Source organism: Poecilia formosa, unplaced genomic scaffold, assembly GCF_000485575.1.
Source record: "Poecilia formosa unplaced genomic scaffold, Poecilia_formosa-5.1.2 Scaffold19, whole genome shotgun sequence".
In the NCBI taxonomy this organism is placed as follows: Eukaryota; Metazoa; Chordata; class Actinopteri; order Cyprinodontiformes; family Poeciliidae; genus Poecilia; species Poecilia formosa.
Genome location: NW_006799958.1, coordinates 2,983,293 through 2,999,372, shown reverse-complemented (window position 1 = coordinate 2,999,372; position 16,080 = coordinate 2,983,293). Strand labels below are relative to the sequence as shown.

Here is a 16,080-nt window from a genome sequence, read left to right as displayed (position 1 = left end):
AAAAGTTCATTTTTGAGGTCAAACTAAAAATATGTACATTTCTTTCCAATACATTTTTCCTCATACCATGGCCTGGTGTCTGAGCAGATGAAGGTCATCCCTATTGTCAGAAACCGTGATGTTAAGTTTGACTTACGAACCAATTTTCAAACACACTAGTCATAATATCCTGTTCGGCATAATTCACAGAGTTTTGGTTTTCTAAATTGAGGGAACCAAACCTTTAGAGAATCCTAAAGACCTTTATTGGAAATAAAAGCCCCTCTTAGAGGATTAAGAGGCAGAGCGACCACAAAGCTGATTTGTTGGATTCTGTGAAGACGTTTGCAGTCTACAGAGGAAATCCCACCCAGTTCTAGAAGAACGGGTCTAAGTGGTTCCAGCACACAACCTCCTCCTCTGGGTGAATTGATTGGAATAAAATGCTGAACATAAATCTCTTGTTGATAAATTACAGGCCTTAATATGTTTAATATTTCTTTTGTGTGTTTGAATAAATAAATAAATAAATAAATAAATAAATGTATTTCTTTAGACTTAAATTATTCATAATTATCGTGTTAGGGAGTTATAATGATTGAAATAGATGCACTTATTTTGCATGGAAGAATTTGGGATTAAAATAATGACTTATTTAAGCAATTGGAAATATTACTTTGAAAACGGTTTGGTATTCTGCTGGTACTTTACTTCCAAATACATTAGTTCAAATTTCTCCTTTTAAAGTTTTATGAAAGATGACAAAACATGTAGATGACCATCTCCCTGGCGAGGAGAAACTCAAGGGATGAGTGGATGAATGCCTGTAGGTTTTCATCATACAGAATAATGTTTCAATGACATAATGAATATGAAATGTCTTGAAATGTATGGGATAATTTCTCACCTCTCACCATAAAAATGGTAGAAATGTCCTTTTATATAATCAGTGGGGATGGAATAAAATTTTAAATACTACATATTTACTAATAACCAAAAGGAGGGAAATGTGGAAAATTACTACAAGTTAACATCTGCTGATCATGTTATATGAAATGCTTGTGAGCTCTCATTAAAAGAGCTAGTTGGGTTACATGTACATTGCGCATTAGTGCGCTGTATGACAGACTTTATTCAATGCAGCGCAGCCGCAATGTGTCCACCGAACTGCGCAGGTCACTGTGCACCTGAAATGATAGGAATAATTCATACACACTAATATTACACCGCTTTTACACAGCTTCAGTCTCACATAGTATCGCCGCCAACATCTATTTAGCAAAGTTTAACAACAACGAGTGTTATTAAACTATAATATTTTAAAGTATAGGCACAAAAAAAGTCCACAAGACAACGTATTTTGTCCTGATTAACCGCCAAACAATAACTTGTTTAACGACATTGCAGACGGCAAACTAAAGCTTATATATTTACATGCTGCCTGTCATGTAAACTAAAAACATGAAGTAATACAGCAGCTTAATGAAGGCCAGGTATAAAATAAATTAAATAAAGCTTCCCGTAATTTGAGATGAAATAAAACACATGAAATGAAACTTCCACAGGTAGGACGTATTTATAAGAAATCTGCTCAGTCAGCAGTATATGACGTGGCGCATGCGCATTACCACAAGGTAGGGCGGATTTAAGGGTGGCACTGATAGACAGAACACCCCTAAACCCCTGTCTAACCTTATGGAGGGCGCAGTACAATGCTGCCCTCTCGTGTTTCACTTTGTGCTTTCTTCAAAACGTTTAATAACTTCTACCAGGAATATGATTTATGGAAGTGTGTTTGTATGTGTGTTGGAAACTTCTCTGCTCAGTGTGATCACTAAAACCTGTGTGTGTGTGTGTGTGTGTGTGTGTGGTCTGTTCGTACTGCACAGTGGTGGGTACTGCCAGCATATTGAGTTTTGGGGAGGAGGATGCAATCATCACAAAATGAACACAGAGCAGATTGTTTTAAGCTGCACTATGAAGTATGGCTGTAAGGTAACAGTGGGGGGGGGAAAAAAAATACTTTTTTGTTTTTAGTTCTGAATCCAGAAATGGGACCAGTGTGATTAATAATATTATTAATGTGCTTGGTTGTAACTTGCTCCTTTTGTGAGGTACATGGGCAGATTTTAAAATCGGGAGTTTAAAATTTTGTAGAATCAAAACAAGTAAAACTTCGAAAGTCACAACAACCAAAGTACTTTGTTGTATTTTGAGTTGATTTAGTACAAGAAATCTTGGAGGAGTTACTAGAAAAAGTGTTCATGTGTGAAGGACTTATGTAAGAGATCCAGATGAGGTTGTAGATGCCAAACCAACCCCAATAATCCATTTTTCTGAATGTTCTTAGTTAAATATCGATCAATTAGTTTGACTAAAGGGAGTTTTTCATTTTCTTTTTACATACAGAGGCCAGTACTACTTTGATTTATTTTGTAAAAATAAATAAAAATAAATAAATAAATAAATAAATAAATAAATAAGGTTTTGTTCTGGTAACGTTTTAAAGATGAGGAAATTTACTGAGTTTAAGATATTTTTCAGACTTGTCGTTTAACTTTTTCCTCAGAATTAAATTCCTGCCTGGAGGTGAGTGTCTTAATCAGTTGGTGGCGCTGTGGAGTCACAGCACCGGATCAGCCTTTCCAGATCACTACTCTGATTTCACAAACGTGCCACAAATGCTGCACCTCAAATATTTGAAGTGTTTCTCCACTTTTTTCTATTCAATTAAAATTGAAAAGCAGAATTTTTGTTGTTGTTGTTGTTGTTGTTGTTCTTTTGTATGGTTCTTTAGGCCCATCAATCAATCAGTCAATCAATAAAATTTTACTTGTACAGCACATTTCAGCAGCAAGGCATTTCAAAGTGCTTTACATCATAAACACAAAAACACAAAGTCATGCAACATAGAATCAACAATCAAAACATTACATTAAGCCAAGTGCCATTGTTACATTCGTAATTGATTACGTTTCAAATACAACTCTAAACAAGGGGCGTTTTTAGCCGAGATTCAAAGGAAGTCAGTGTTTCAGCAGTTTGACAGTTTTCTTGAAGTTTGTTCCAGATTTGTGGTGCACATGCTGGAACCTCTGTGAGCGGATCCCACCGTTGGCTCCATCATCACTCTCTCTCTTTTGTTTTTGTTTTTTTGCAGATTGTTCTGGAAACCGTGGCCTTGTGGCAGCCTGTCACCACGGCACACACTCTCTGATCCTTCAGCGGCCTGGCGATCCCTGGAGCCTGAAGGGATGTAGGACACTGGAGGTGAAGCAGGATGAGTCAGGGAAACTGTGTCTTCTATGTGGATGACATGTGCATGACCTTTTCTTCTTTACAATTAGTTTTTTTTTTTTTTTAATAACTGTCCTCGGTCTTTTACTGTGACTTCTCAATTTCTCCATCAAAGTCCTCAAATTCCAAATTCCTGCGTTTGGAGTTGGAGCTTTTGAAGAATGCGGCAGCCCTGCTTAATGAAGCCCCCGCGCCGCCGCTTCTCTCTAATTAGTCGACTCCAGTAATGGCCGGAATCTGCCGTCAAACAAAGCAGCTGAATACCTGATGGCTACCAATCATGCTCTCTTCTTTTTCATGGGAAAAATACCAGGAACTTTTATTTCGCTGACTGTCACGGCCCCAATTAGGAGGGACGGCTCAGGGAGGGGGGGAAATACTCCAGAGTGGATGGGCTTTAGGGTAAATAAAGGGCATGCACCAATCAACGTCTTACATTTCTTTGTTGACTGTTTTTTGCTCTAAAAGTTACACTGAAAGTCCATGAATAGTGCCAACTTTGCATGAAAGTGTCATTCTTTACAAAATAATACAAAGTTGGCACTTCTAGTGGACTTTTAATGCAACGTTTAAAGCAACTTTGCATTGAATGTGTCATTATTTACTGACTGACACTTCATGAAAACAGTCATAGACATTCATAAAGACTCCTTCATGTTCATAACAGGTGTAATATCATGTTTATGACAGATGTTATATCATGCTTATGACGGTGTCATGTCAGTCTTATGCACACCCTTATGCAAATCTTAAATGAAACTGAAAAGGTACTGAAATCTTCACCGAAGGTTCTCTAAATACCATCAAACTGTTATTTAAATGTTAGCTGAAACCTTTAGCTAATCTTCTCCAAATAATGCCCAAAGGTTAGCTATTCTAAACGTTACTTCTAACATCTGGTTAGCATTCTCTGAACACTAGCCAAAGCTTACCTAAACATTAGTTGAAACCTTTAGCTAATGTTCTCCAACACCTGCTCTGGCTAACGGTAACCTTTATCCATTGTTCCCTGAACACTGATTAAGGGTAATTGAACATTGGCAGTAACCTTTACACAATGTTCTCCAAACACTGATAAAACATTATTTAAACGTTAGCTGTAATCTTTGGTGTTCTTAAAAGTTAGCCTTAGTTATAGCCAGTAATTAGTGAGGCTGCGTTGATAATGACCCATGTGAGTGTGTCCGTACTAATCAGATACACTTAATTTAACTAACACAACATGCAACTTTAAAATTATTGTCAACTGCAATAAAATGAAAAAAATGGAAAAGTGTATGAAAGATCTGTTTAATTTTCAAACTTGATTCAAAGTAGAGGTCAGAAAAATACAATTACAAAAGTCCCCCAATTTGCATAAAATTGATCCTTTTGGAATGTGTTTTCTGATAAAGCTGAATGGGAAAATGTCTTTCTTTCTCAATGGAATATGCATGCCAGCTATATGCACACACACACACACACACACACACACACACACACACACACACACACACACACACACACACACACACACACACACACACACACATTATCAGGAGTGTTCTCTCCCCTCTGCCCAGCTTGGGATTTGCTGGTCAGTGACATGCCTCCCTCCGCCTGGCTCTTTTTAGCCCCTGAGGAGGCAGGAATACCGGACGATTGGTACGGACATCGCCGACGGCAACCGCAAACAAGAAAGTTTTCCCTTTAAACACCGTCTCATGACCGTTTCAGGGAGACGGGCGTTTCGGGCAGACTGAGCTGGAGGCTGATAACCCGGGACAGAGGCGGTGACTAGGTGACAAGGAGAGCTGGGGGACGGAGCAGAAAGCCGGCTGAACCGCTACTGCCTTACCTGTCCACAGGTAAAGTTTTATTTCATCTACGAAATTAACTCCAGCTATCAAGTCATCCAAAAGTGTTCCTAAAGTCTTCTAGAAACAGAAACTTGAAGAATTTCAATTACTTTTTCCTCCCACTGATTGGATTTTTAATGATGCAGTAAATAAATATAGATTTTTTGACAGCGTCTGTATGCACATGTAGGATAAATTTATTTGTATAGCACATTTCAGCAATAATGTGCTTTATAAAAACATAACCAGCAATAAACATGACATTTTGTCAAATTCATCAAACATGTCGATCAAAATGCCATTGATTATGATTCAAAAGCAACTCCAAACAGGTGGGGCTTCTTCATGTTGTAACTTCAAGTTGCTTAATAAAGTTGTTCACATTATTTCTTGCACATAAGATGCCAGTTCCGGTGTTTGACCGGCTCTCCCGTGAATGTCTGACCTTTCTGACCCCAGCTGAAAACTTTTATCACCTCTAATCTTACAGCTCTGATTGTCGGACCACCGAGTTGAGCCCCGTGGACACTTCCTCCACCTGAGGACATGCGTCGTCTGCCTCTGGCCTCCGTCTTCGTGTTCCTCTGGTTGGCCGAGAGGAGCCACTGCACCGGCAGCTTTCAGGACAGCATGCGGGAGCTCCACAACCGCTTCGCCGTCAGCCTCTACCAGACGCTCACCGAGGCGGAGAACCGCTCCAACCTGATCGCGTCCCCAGCGAGCGTGTCCCTGTCCCTGGCCCTGCTGCAGCTCGGCGCCAGGGGCAACACCCGGGCTCAGCTGGAGGGAACGCTGGGATACAACGTGAACGGTATCTAGGCTTCGTGGAAAGGAGGCGACAAAAAAAAAAAGAAAAAAAAAGTGGGCGTCGGACTCGCGTTAGCAGCTCATTTTGCTGTGAGAAGTGGAGGGTTTTTGTCGGTGGCGCTCAGCGCCGTTGGTACCAGGTGGCGTGGAGCGGTGCTGCTGCTGCCGGCTGGCCCCCGCAGAGCACAGTGGTGTCTGGAGCCGTAATACCGGCCTCCACACCAGCTCTAATCTCATTAACCACTCCTGCGGCTTGGCCTCAGGAGACGGGTCAGGAGGCCAATGTGGTTCCTTACCAATAAATGTGACTGATGAGGATCTTTTTTTAATATTATTTTCCTCCCAGGGGTATTAGCTCACAGGTTAGCTAGAGGTGAGATTCAAGGAGGGCAATTTAAAGGGGCTATAAAAAAAATTAGAAACTGAAACAAAATTAGAAAAAAAGTTTTCAAACTTTTTTTTTTAGTTTTAAAATTTTTATTTTGAGTTTAAATCAAATTGAAATTCAAAAATATTTTATTCAACCCAAAAGGAAATTAAAGGTTTTTTTTTGTTTTGGCTAAAGCCATTAACAATTAGAAAGGTGACAATCTCCCTTAAAAAAAACAAACACAAGTCACCGTAAAGTCTAAAACGGATAAGCTTAGTCATTACCGGAGAAAATTAAATGTACACTTCAGACAAAAAAATGAAATATTCTACAACAAGCTTCTAATAATGGTGAATAATGGAGAGGAGATGGTCTTTGCGTTATGTTGAAATGCTCTTACCCTCTCAGCTTCAAAACAACCCGCAGACTGCAGCACTTTCCAGCCTGAATGCTATTAGTTTGATGGAGTCTTTATGGGATGTGTAGGGAAATAAATCAATCTGCTGCTGCAGCTTGAATGTCGAATGGTTTACTTAGGTCTTAAAACATATTTTCTCACAGAGAATGAAGTGTATTTCAGTACCAATAACAGTAATAATTGCTCCTGAACAACAACAACAACAACAAAAAAAGGCTAAATAAAATCCAAGCTCTGCACCGTCTCATATGACTTATTTCTCCCCTGCAGATGCTCAGGTGCGAGACTTCCTGCTGCACGCCCAGGGCGACGTGAGCAACAGCAGCCAAGGGGCGTGGCTGCAGCAGACCTGCACGCTGTTTGTCCAGAGCGGGGTCCGACTCCTGGCCGAGTTCACGCAGCACGCTGCCGCCTGGGTTGACACCAGCGTGGTGCGAGCCAACTTCAGCCAACCCGGTCTCGCTCGAGGCCACTCAGAGCCAACGGGACACGGCTACGGTAAACTTGACCGCTTCATCAGCTGCCGCGGCAGCAGCGCTTAACATTTGACATTAATGACAATAATATGGAGGTTGAGAGTTGCTCTGTGACGACTCTCCACTTGTTTGTCTGGAACTGCATGTTTGTGGCTGTAAAGTGATGGAATGCTGTCGCAAGACACTAAACTCAAATCACAGACACAATCACAAATGGGATTTTCTTCGTAAATGCCCCTTACGGAGTTGGAGGCAGCATCACTCACCACAGATCTTTAAAACTACAACCAGCTGCTATGCTGACTAAGCAGAGCAGAGGAAGAGCTGGAGACAAGCTGCTCCATTTAGCACTTGTCTTGCTTGAATGCGATCAAAGAGAAGCGAAATCTGCTGATAAAACTACTAAGCTGTCAACACCGGCAGACATCTCAGCTCTTTGGAGTCTTGTTATTGCAGAGTCATGCGAACCAGTCCTCCTCACACACAAACACAGCAGAATTGAATTTGCCGTCTTAAGTATTGCAACTACAATAAGAAAAACTCCACTGTTTCTCCAGCCTTCCTGTTTCAATCGAACTCATGCTGATAAGACAAGGACCTAAACTGTTTTGTTTTGTTTTGTTCAGATGGGTCGGGGTCTCTCCAGTCAGGAAGCAGCAGCGGGGAGATGTCCGGCTCCGGCGAAGCCCAGGCAGAAGCCCTTTGGTGGGGACAACAGCCTCAGGTGGCCCTGGTCAACACGGTGGCGTTCAGGGGCGTCTGGCAGAAGCAGTTCATGTTCGGCAACACCCAGAACCTGCCCTTCGTCCTGACTGACGGGAGCGCCGTCAAGGTGCCCATGATGTACCAGGCTGGAGAGGTCAGCTTTGGTAAGAGCACATCCTCCCTTATAGGCTGTACGTCAATAGTTAAATGTTGAAGGAAAGTGGTCTGGTTTTGAGTTTTGTCTCCTTGCCAGATAGTTACCACCAGACGTGGGTACGGTAGCCAAAAATGTTAAGAGTAGCACTGCTTCACATATGTTTACTCAAGTAAAAGCAAAAAGCAACCATCCAAGAAATGACTTGAGTAAAAAAAAAAAGGTATTTGGTAAAAAGAAAAGCTTAGTTGCTGAATAACTGATCAATTATTTTGGTTATTTTAAGGACCAAAATGACATCATTTCAGATGAATAACATAATTATAAAATATTTACAAATCAGTTTATTTCAGTGTAAAAGTTATGACACTTTAACAAACCTGCAGGTGTGTGTGTGTGTGTGTGTCTTGTGAATGTTTGGTTAAAACAAGCTTGTTCTTCGTTCAGTTACTCAAAGTGGGTCGAATGTCCAGACATTTTAGTCAAGTAAGAGTAACGATACTTCCTAGTAAAATTAGTACAGCTTAGTAAAAAAATACCCCTAAAAATACATGTTTTCAAAAATTTCTTAACTGGTTTTGTTAATGAATAACTAATGAACTAGACCTATGAGGTCTAGTTCATTAGTTAACTAGACCTGACACAGGTGCTCTTGATTGGCCACTGAAAACTATGTACTACATCATATTTGGTCTAACCACTAAAACCCCAGTAATATATGTATATTGAAGTTTATGGGTGTAATGTAACAAAGTCTGAAGAAGCTCCTTGTTTTGGGGATTTTCCCCCTCAGGTCAGTTCAGGACTTCATCGGACCAGCGCTACACCGTGCTGGAGCTGCCGTACCTGGGCCGCGCCCTGAGCCTGCAGGTGGTCCTGCCCAGCGACAGGAAGAGCCCGCTGTCCTCCCTGGAGTCCCAGCTCACCGCCCGCCAGCTGGCCTCCTGGGAGTCCGGTCTGCGGAGGACCAAGATGGACATCTTCCTGCCCAGGTGAAATCCCTCGTTCTGAGGTTACAACAACTAGAACCCAGCTCAGACTGTATATGATGTGTTTTATTTTTATTTTTCAGATTTAGAATGCAGAACAAGTTCAGCCTGAGGTCAGTGCTTCCTGCTCTGGGCGTCAGTGACGCCTTTAACCCGACGGCAGCCGACTTCACGGGGATATCAGGTCAGTTGATCCGATTCCTCGTGCGGTTTTAACAGAAAGCCATTTCCACAAGCGCCGCTGATGGCCGCTGCTCCGTTTCACTTCCTGCAGCGGAAGAGGGTCTTTATGTGTCCGATGCCGTCCATGAAGTCAGAATAGAAGTTGCAGAAGATGGGACGAAAGCAGCTGCTGCAACAGGTCTGTAGCGTCATGTCTTGCTACTGATAAGTGCCGGAGTCAATATGGCGGATGGATGTTTAACGGTTAGTTTTTATCATTCCAGCTATGGTGCTACTCAAACGGTCGCGCGCTCCCGTTTTCAAGGCGGACCGGCCATTTTTATTTCTGCTTCGCCAGGTTAACACAGGTATGTACACTGTGAATACTCTCTACCTCCATAAAACACAAGTAGCTCCTTCTATTTCTCGTTTCAGGGTCCTCTGATTCGCATTTTTAAAGGGCTGTCATCGCCATTTCTAGTAGCCAGACTCATAAATTGTGTCCTAACGATGATATTTAACAATGAGTAAAACTGTGAAAACAAATTAAACTCTTAAGAAAAGCGGAAAATGCAAGTTAGCATTCAGAGACTCTGGATTCATGATGGAACAGAAAAATTATGAAGTTGCGGTATTTAAAAAAAATAGATATTTGGCGACCTCTAGTGGATGGAAGTTAAAAATCAGTTTGTCGAATAATAATATTGGAAAAAACTTAAATATTTTTGTTCCACTTTCCAGAGCAAATATCTTAATACACTACAACAAAACTAACTTACAAGTAACTTTTCAGCAAGATACAGGTGCTTGTTTTAAGTAAAAATATTCCTTAATATTGATATTATTTCACTCATGATGAGACATTTTTACCCAGATTGTAAAAATCTGGGTAAACCAAAAATAGACCAAAAATACTTAAGATTTTTTTTGTCGTTTTTGCAGTGAATCAGACTTTGTTTTGCCTTCAGGCTTTTTATTTTTATTTTTAGCAAAACATTTATGTTTTTCCTTTCAGGTTCCATCCTGTTTATGGGCAGAATAATGAACCCAGCAGACCAAGGAATATAACCCTCCTCAACGCCACCACCCCAAATCGCACCAATCCATGCCAACCAGTTTCACCCTCTGTATTTATTTATGGACCAAACGGAAGATACGAGGACACTTCAGGAAGAGGGATGTTATTTTTGTAAATACCTGTAAATAAAATTTTAATATGTTTTTACACAGTGGGTGTGTTTGTTATTTACATTAATGAACAAAAAAAATCTCAAGGAGTCACACATTTATGGAACACTTTATTTACATGGCCCTTCACAGTGTAAAATAGAAACTTTATTTATGGAAATACTTACAAAAAGGCCATTTTTTCCACTGAACATTTCTGTTTTTCTTTTAAATAGTACTCTAGGGTTATTTACATCTTTACAGTGTATTCAAAATACTCTTTTGGTAGCGGCCTCTTCACACATAAAAGACAAGTATGGCAGATTTTGGTCCCTATCCGGGGAGAGTTTGCAGAGGAAGAGGGGAGCCACTGGATTCGGAAATCAACTTTTGACCTCTGGACCCAAAACAAGGGTCAGTTTGTGTACATTTGAGAACGCCGAATATGGATTCCCATTCTTTCTCAGAAATTGCAACAACAACAACATTTTTTTCCTCTTTTAAATTACATTAAATAATAATTCTCAAATTTACACAAGTGCAATTGCGGTGAAGTGACGAAGTTGGTTTGAGATCAGTGGCCGACAGGGGGAGAAGGGGGTAGTTGATGGGGGTTTGTTCAGTAATTTGGCAGCAACCAAGACCCCTCTTCATCATCGCTTCCAGCTCACGTTGCATATCAGCCCTTTCGGGGCTTAAATAAATAGGTGGGGGAGGGGGACTCGATGTTATTGCTGATGCTGATGCATTAATGACGGTTCCTGAGCTTTTTGTCCCTGTTTTCATGACCTACCTTTGCATTTAGTTTGCTGTAACTCTGCTTCGCAGAACAAACCTTTCTAGGCTTAAAGGATCCTTGAAAACCGCCGACTTCGTCCGACACCTAAATCATTACGTCGATAATCGACTACGGTGACCTTGAAATCAGATTCTGTCTGTTCGAGAGCCGAGGAGCGGAGTGCCTCTGGTCGGTGGAGTGTAGAAATTCGATTGGAACAAATCGGATTTCCTCTCATCACTCCCCTCGCAATCAGAAATGTAAGAGAGTAATACCTACTACGTTGCGGTGGGGGAAGATGATGGAAAAGAAATTATTGTGGAAGGAAAAAAAAAAAACATCTTCACTGGATCCCTTACGACCCTGAGATATCTGGAAACACGCAACGCTCAGACTGAACTCTGTCCGCCACATCTTCACAGGAAAAAAAAAACAACTGAACATCTGAACATCACACTCATCATCATCATCAGATCCTCCCTGGGACAAAAAAAAAAAAAGTCTTCAACTCCACCCGGGTCATGAGATGCGATCGCTCCCGTCTTGATACCCGGCCCTGTAGATTAAATGTCAAACCAGGGATCTCTCGGTATTCCAGATCCCGGACTCCGCTGCGTCTCGTCTTTGGGTCTTGGTTGAGGAGGAGGGGAGTGGTTGTTTCCACAGGGATGCGGAGGGTTTTATTATTATTATTATTGTTATTATTATTAGTCTGTGCAGTTTGAGTTGGTCTCAGAGCATGTCCACGTGGTTCATGGTGTTGGATCGGTTGTGGATTTCCTCGAGGAAGTTTTCCAGCTGCTCGATGAGAACTCTCTTCTTAAACCTTTGACGATGAAAAAAATAATAAAAAATTTAAAGTTTACATTTTCAACATCGTTTACACCTACTGAAAGCTAAACTAGATGTTTTTATGATGTTTTATTAATTTTCGTCACGGTACATTGCCAAACTTACTATTGAGGTTTTTATTTAATAAGGTGGTAGCAATCAGCTTTATTTAAGAGCGTAAGAGTTAGGGGGGCTGATTACAAATGCAACCCAAGACTTTTTAGTTTACCTATTGAATAAAAAAGGTCTTTTAAGACCATGTACAATTTTTTCATCTGTGTTTGTCATAAAACCTTCATAAAACACATTAACTGTAGAAGTTGTAGTGTTATGTGAGGTTTAAGGGGTGCGTATACTTTTGCAAGGTATTATAATTATCTATTTGTTTCTATGTAGCAAAACATGAATATTTCAAAGGTGTTCAAAAAAAGAATGTGCAGGGGAAACCTAGACCCAAAAGGGCCACTTTATTAGGTACACTGTATTGGTACGAAAGGCTCCTGCAGATTTGTCAGCTGAACTTCATGAACTGATTCTGTCGGTCCAGCGCATCCCTCAAGTGATCCAACTGGATCTAGTGGCTGTGCAGACATGAACCACCACGCTGTGTTCAGAATCACTTCGATCTCCTTTCTGATGCTCAGTATGAACTCCAGCAAATCGTCTTCACCGCGTCTCCATGACTAAAAGCTTAGAGCAGCTGAGTTGTGTTTGGTTTGTTCGAGTTAATGAGAATTTAAAGTGGCTGACGAGTGCCGGTGGTTTTAACGTTGGTAAAAGAATCTACTTAATAGCTCTAATTATCACTCTGGGCTGTGAGAAGAAGTGCAGCTCTGCTACCTGGCGGCCTCTTTGATGATGTTTTGGAGGAAAATGAGCCGAGTGTCCAGCGTTCCCTGGATCTGCTTCAAGAGGACGAAGATCTTCTCGTAGTCTGAAACACAAGAAAGGCAAAGTTCCTTAAACCCAACTCCTTAATGAGAAAAACTTAATCCTGTTATTAATTGAATAATGATTTAAGTCATGCTCAACTGCTTAGATAGATCAGGAAAAGCTACAGCGCCTCCTACAGTTATGAATCACACACTGCCTCTCTTCCTGTCCTAACTAGATAAAATTTATCTTTCACTAAAGTATAAACATGACACTGAGGCCCATTTCACCAAGCCACTCTTCAAAATTGGAAAAACAAGAGAACAAGCTAACCAAATATTAAAACTGGCTGTTGACTGTAAGTCAGGAAAAAGCTACAAGGACATTTCTGCTCACCTGAAATGTGCTCATGTCAACAAGCGCATATCAATAAATCAGAATAGAATTAAAAATGTCATTTATTTCAGAAATTCAATTTAAAAAGAGAAGCTTTATCGCCTGAGTGATATGTTTCAAGTGTTCATTTCTGTTAATAACAATGACTTACAGCTTGACAAAAACAGTAATTTGGCATTTGTTTCAACCGCATATTTTCCTTCCACTAAACTTTCTAATAATGTGCTCACGGTCTGTCGGCCACCATTTCTGCATGACCAGTCCTGATCCCCCACATGTACATACGTCTGCCAGGTTTTCTGATCTCCTTGGTGATCAGCACCCTCAGCTCGTTGTTGACCTTCGTCGTCTCGCCATGAATGTGCTTCTTCAGGGCGGCGGGCGACAGGAAGCGGGTCGTCTGGTCCTCCATCAGCACCATCTCCACTCCTCCCTCGCCGCCCAGCGGCTCGCACGACCCAGGCACCCCGTTCTCCTCCTCGTCCTTGTGCCGGAGAAGCTGCGGGTCGGCGGTGGTGTGGTTCTCCTGGAGGTCGGCGGGCCCCGACGGGTGGTCCACCTCGGGGTCGGAGTTTGTGTCAGGGCTGTAGTGGTTCTGATTCAGGTGGTTGATAATCAGCTCAGGTTCTGGCGCGCCGTCATTTAAGTCCATATCTACGGGGTGAGAGAGTTAGGAGATAGGATCAGTTATCGATCAGGTTTAGCTGTGAGAAAACGTCGATGAGGCGACGGAAAGCTGATCTGCTCGTCCATTTTCATCTATTTTGAAGGAAAGACCGCGGATTTGACCTGTCGAGTGCCGTGGGCTGGCGGGCGGCGTCACCGGAGGCGTGTAGGCCCGGCCCAGACGCAGCAGGGGCGACATGCAGCGCCGTCTCTTGGGACCGCCGCCCGGCATGTTGCTGCTCTCTCCCGGTCGCTTGCCCTTGTTCTGCGGGCCGGTCACGAACTCGTCCGCCTCGTCGATCATCATGCCCTGCGAGGGAGATCGGGTGGTTGCATTTTACTTTAGGAAGTACTCTTCCCTTCTACGTAAAGGCTGACGTGAACGGGGCGAGGCGCACCTTCTTGTCCAGTTTGAAGGGGTTTCCGAACGTGTGCAAACGCTTCGGCTGTTCGGGATCTGCGTCTCGGAGTGGCTGGGGGGCAGATTTAAGGAAGTCTTGGTAGTTTCCCATCTGGGCGATTGGCACGCTGTGGAGCTGGTCTGGAAACAACACGAGCAGAGGACAAATTAAGTTTTAATTTAATTTTCAGTTTATTTGCAGCAGAAATCCTCTGAGGAATAGTCTGATGACCAATTTTCAGCTCGTCGGAAACGTATTTTTCCAGAAGATGAACGCTACATCCCCTATGCCCTGCAACCTTCTAGTATAAACAAGACTTTTTGGTGCAGATGCCCTTAAGAAACTCAAAGTTTGTCATTGGAAAATAAATCCGTTTCTATGTTGTCCGTCATTCAGGCTGCAGGTGAGCGAGAGAGAGCAAGTCTGACAGCGGGAAGGCTAAATATGTTAAAGCAAAGTTGATCTGTTTAATTATCTCAAGCTTTCAACCTCTGGCTTTCTTGGAACTTAATGGCAACATTTTGAAAACCTCACATGTTTACGTCCAATTGTCATGTGACTTTTGGATAGACTTAAAATGTTGCAAAAAAGAAAATGCAAATTAGATGTGTTTTCGTCTACTGGTTTGGAGCGAATCAAACAGGTTGCACAAAGCATAATTTTGTCAGAAGTTGATGTTGCGCATGGCTATAATAAACGGGAACAACTCAATTGAGCTCAAAAATTTGTTGGGGAAATTTCCGTCGGCCTTTTCAAATGGGATACTTCAAAATGAGCATATTGATGGAAACACTGTTTATAGTTAGAATGAGGATATAAATTCACTAAAATAATATACAAAATCCTTATATAGAAATACGCAAATTTGAATATACAAATTCAAAACTACTGATCCAAAAAGGAAATTAAATGTTGTTGTAACTCATTAGTTTGGAAATTTGAATTTTGTATTAATTATCAACGAAAGATCACTTGAGACAGTATGGCTGAAAAAAAAAAGAAAGAAAATTATGTTGTATAATTTTATGTTACCAGGGTTTCTGCAGGTTTCACCATCTCAAATTTAAGACTTTTTAAGACCATTATGGATGAAATTTAAGACTCGTATTACCACAGGAATATACAAAAGAAAATTGCATATTTTCTATTGTAGTGCTAAGCTTTATTTGCAGAAAATCTCCGTAGCATTATACAGTGATCCAGTGTCAAAGACACATCGTCCAGTCAACTGATGATGAACTTATTTACCTATGATAGATGCATAAAAAGCTAGCCAGCAAGCAAGGCTACAGCAGCTAGGTAAACTCAAGGGAATGTAATGAAGATGTCTGTGCACGACTCAAACGTTTGGCTGAGAAAAATATATTACACAGAATATACAAGATAAAATACACCTGTGATTAACAAATTTAGGGTCAACTCTAATGAATTTAAACATCTTAAGGATGTGCGGACACGCCGATTATAGTTCTTGAAGAGAAATTGGCCAAATGTCGCATCATCAGGTGAAATCTTTACTAAAACAGAAGACTGGCCACAGAGTTCAGATCGGTGCATTTTACAGTAACATGAAAGTCCCGTCTCCACAGACAACATACCGGAGTCCTGCCCTCGTAAGGTGCAGACAGTGGTGTTGAGCAGGTTCCTCCTCATTCGGCTGAGCTGATCGAGCAAGTGGCTGCGTGGGATGTCGTAGGGATTTCTAAAGCTCTGAGGCTTCAGACCCTGAGGAGGCGCAAGGTAAGAAAGGATGGCAGAGAGAAGAGTGAGAGA

The 16,080-nt window shown here is 41.6% G+C and overlaps 2 protein-coding genes across 3 annotated transcripts in view; one reads left to right on the top strand and one right to left on the bottom strand.

Moving 5' to 3' along the window:
* The first annotated feature begins 2,880 nt into the window (after positions 1-2,880).
* Positions 2,881-11,478, top strand: serpine3 (serpin peptidase inhibitor, clade E (nexin, plasminogen activator inhibitor type 1), member 3). Of its 2 annotated transcripts, XM_016669033.1 has the most exons (11): positions 2,881-3,249; positions 4,839-4,920; positions 4,993-5,123; positions 5,605-5,925; positions 6,980-7,207; positions 7,812-8,054; positions 8,838-9,036; positions 9,117-9,217; positions 9,308-9,394; positions 9,480-9,563; positions 10,211-11,478. In XM_016669033.1, the coding sequence occupies exons 4-11, from the start codon at positions 5,661-5,663 to the stop codon at positions 10,261-10,263; spliced, it is 1,260 nt and encodes a 419-aa protein (XP_016524519.1). In that variant the 5' UTR covers positions 2,881-3,249; positions 4,839-4,920; positions 4,993-5,123; positions 5,605-5,660; the 3' UTR covers positions 10,264-11,478. The 2 variants fall into 2 exon arrangements, with proteins under 2 accessions (XP_016524519.1, XP_007547321.1); XM_007547259.2 differs by lacking the exon at positions 2,881-3,249 and having other exon boundaries at positions 4,598-4,920.
* Positions 10,484-16,080, bottom strand: part of ints6 (integrator complex subunit 6) — a 25,732-nt gene continuing 20,135 nt past the window's right edge. The window contains exons 13-18 of the mRNA XM_007547258.2: positions 15,906-16,032; positions 14,305-14,447; positions 14,030-14,216; positions 13,526-13,894; positions 12,812-12,905; positions 10,484-11,966 (exon numbers count right to left, since the gene is read on the bottom strand). Of these exons, the coding sequence (XP_007547320.1) occupies positions 11,873-11,966; positions 12,812-12,905; positions 13,526-13,894; positions 14,030-14,216; positions 14,305-14,447; positions 15,906-16,032 (1,014 nt within the window). The 3' untranslated portion in view covers positions 10,484-11,872. The remainder of the gene's footprint in view (positions 11,967-12,811; positions 12,906-13,525; positions 13,895-14,029; positions 14,217-14,304; positions 14,448-15,905; positions 16,033-16,080) is intronic.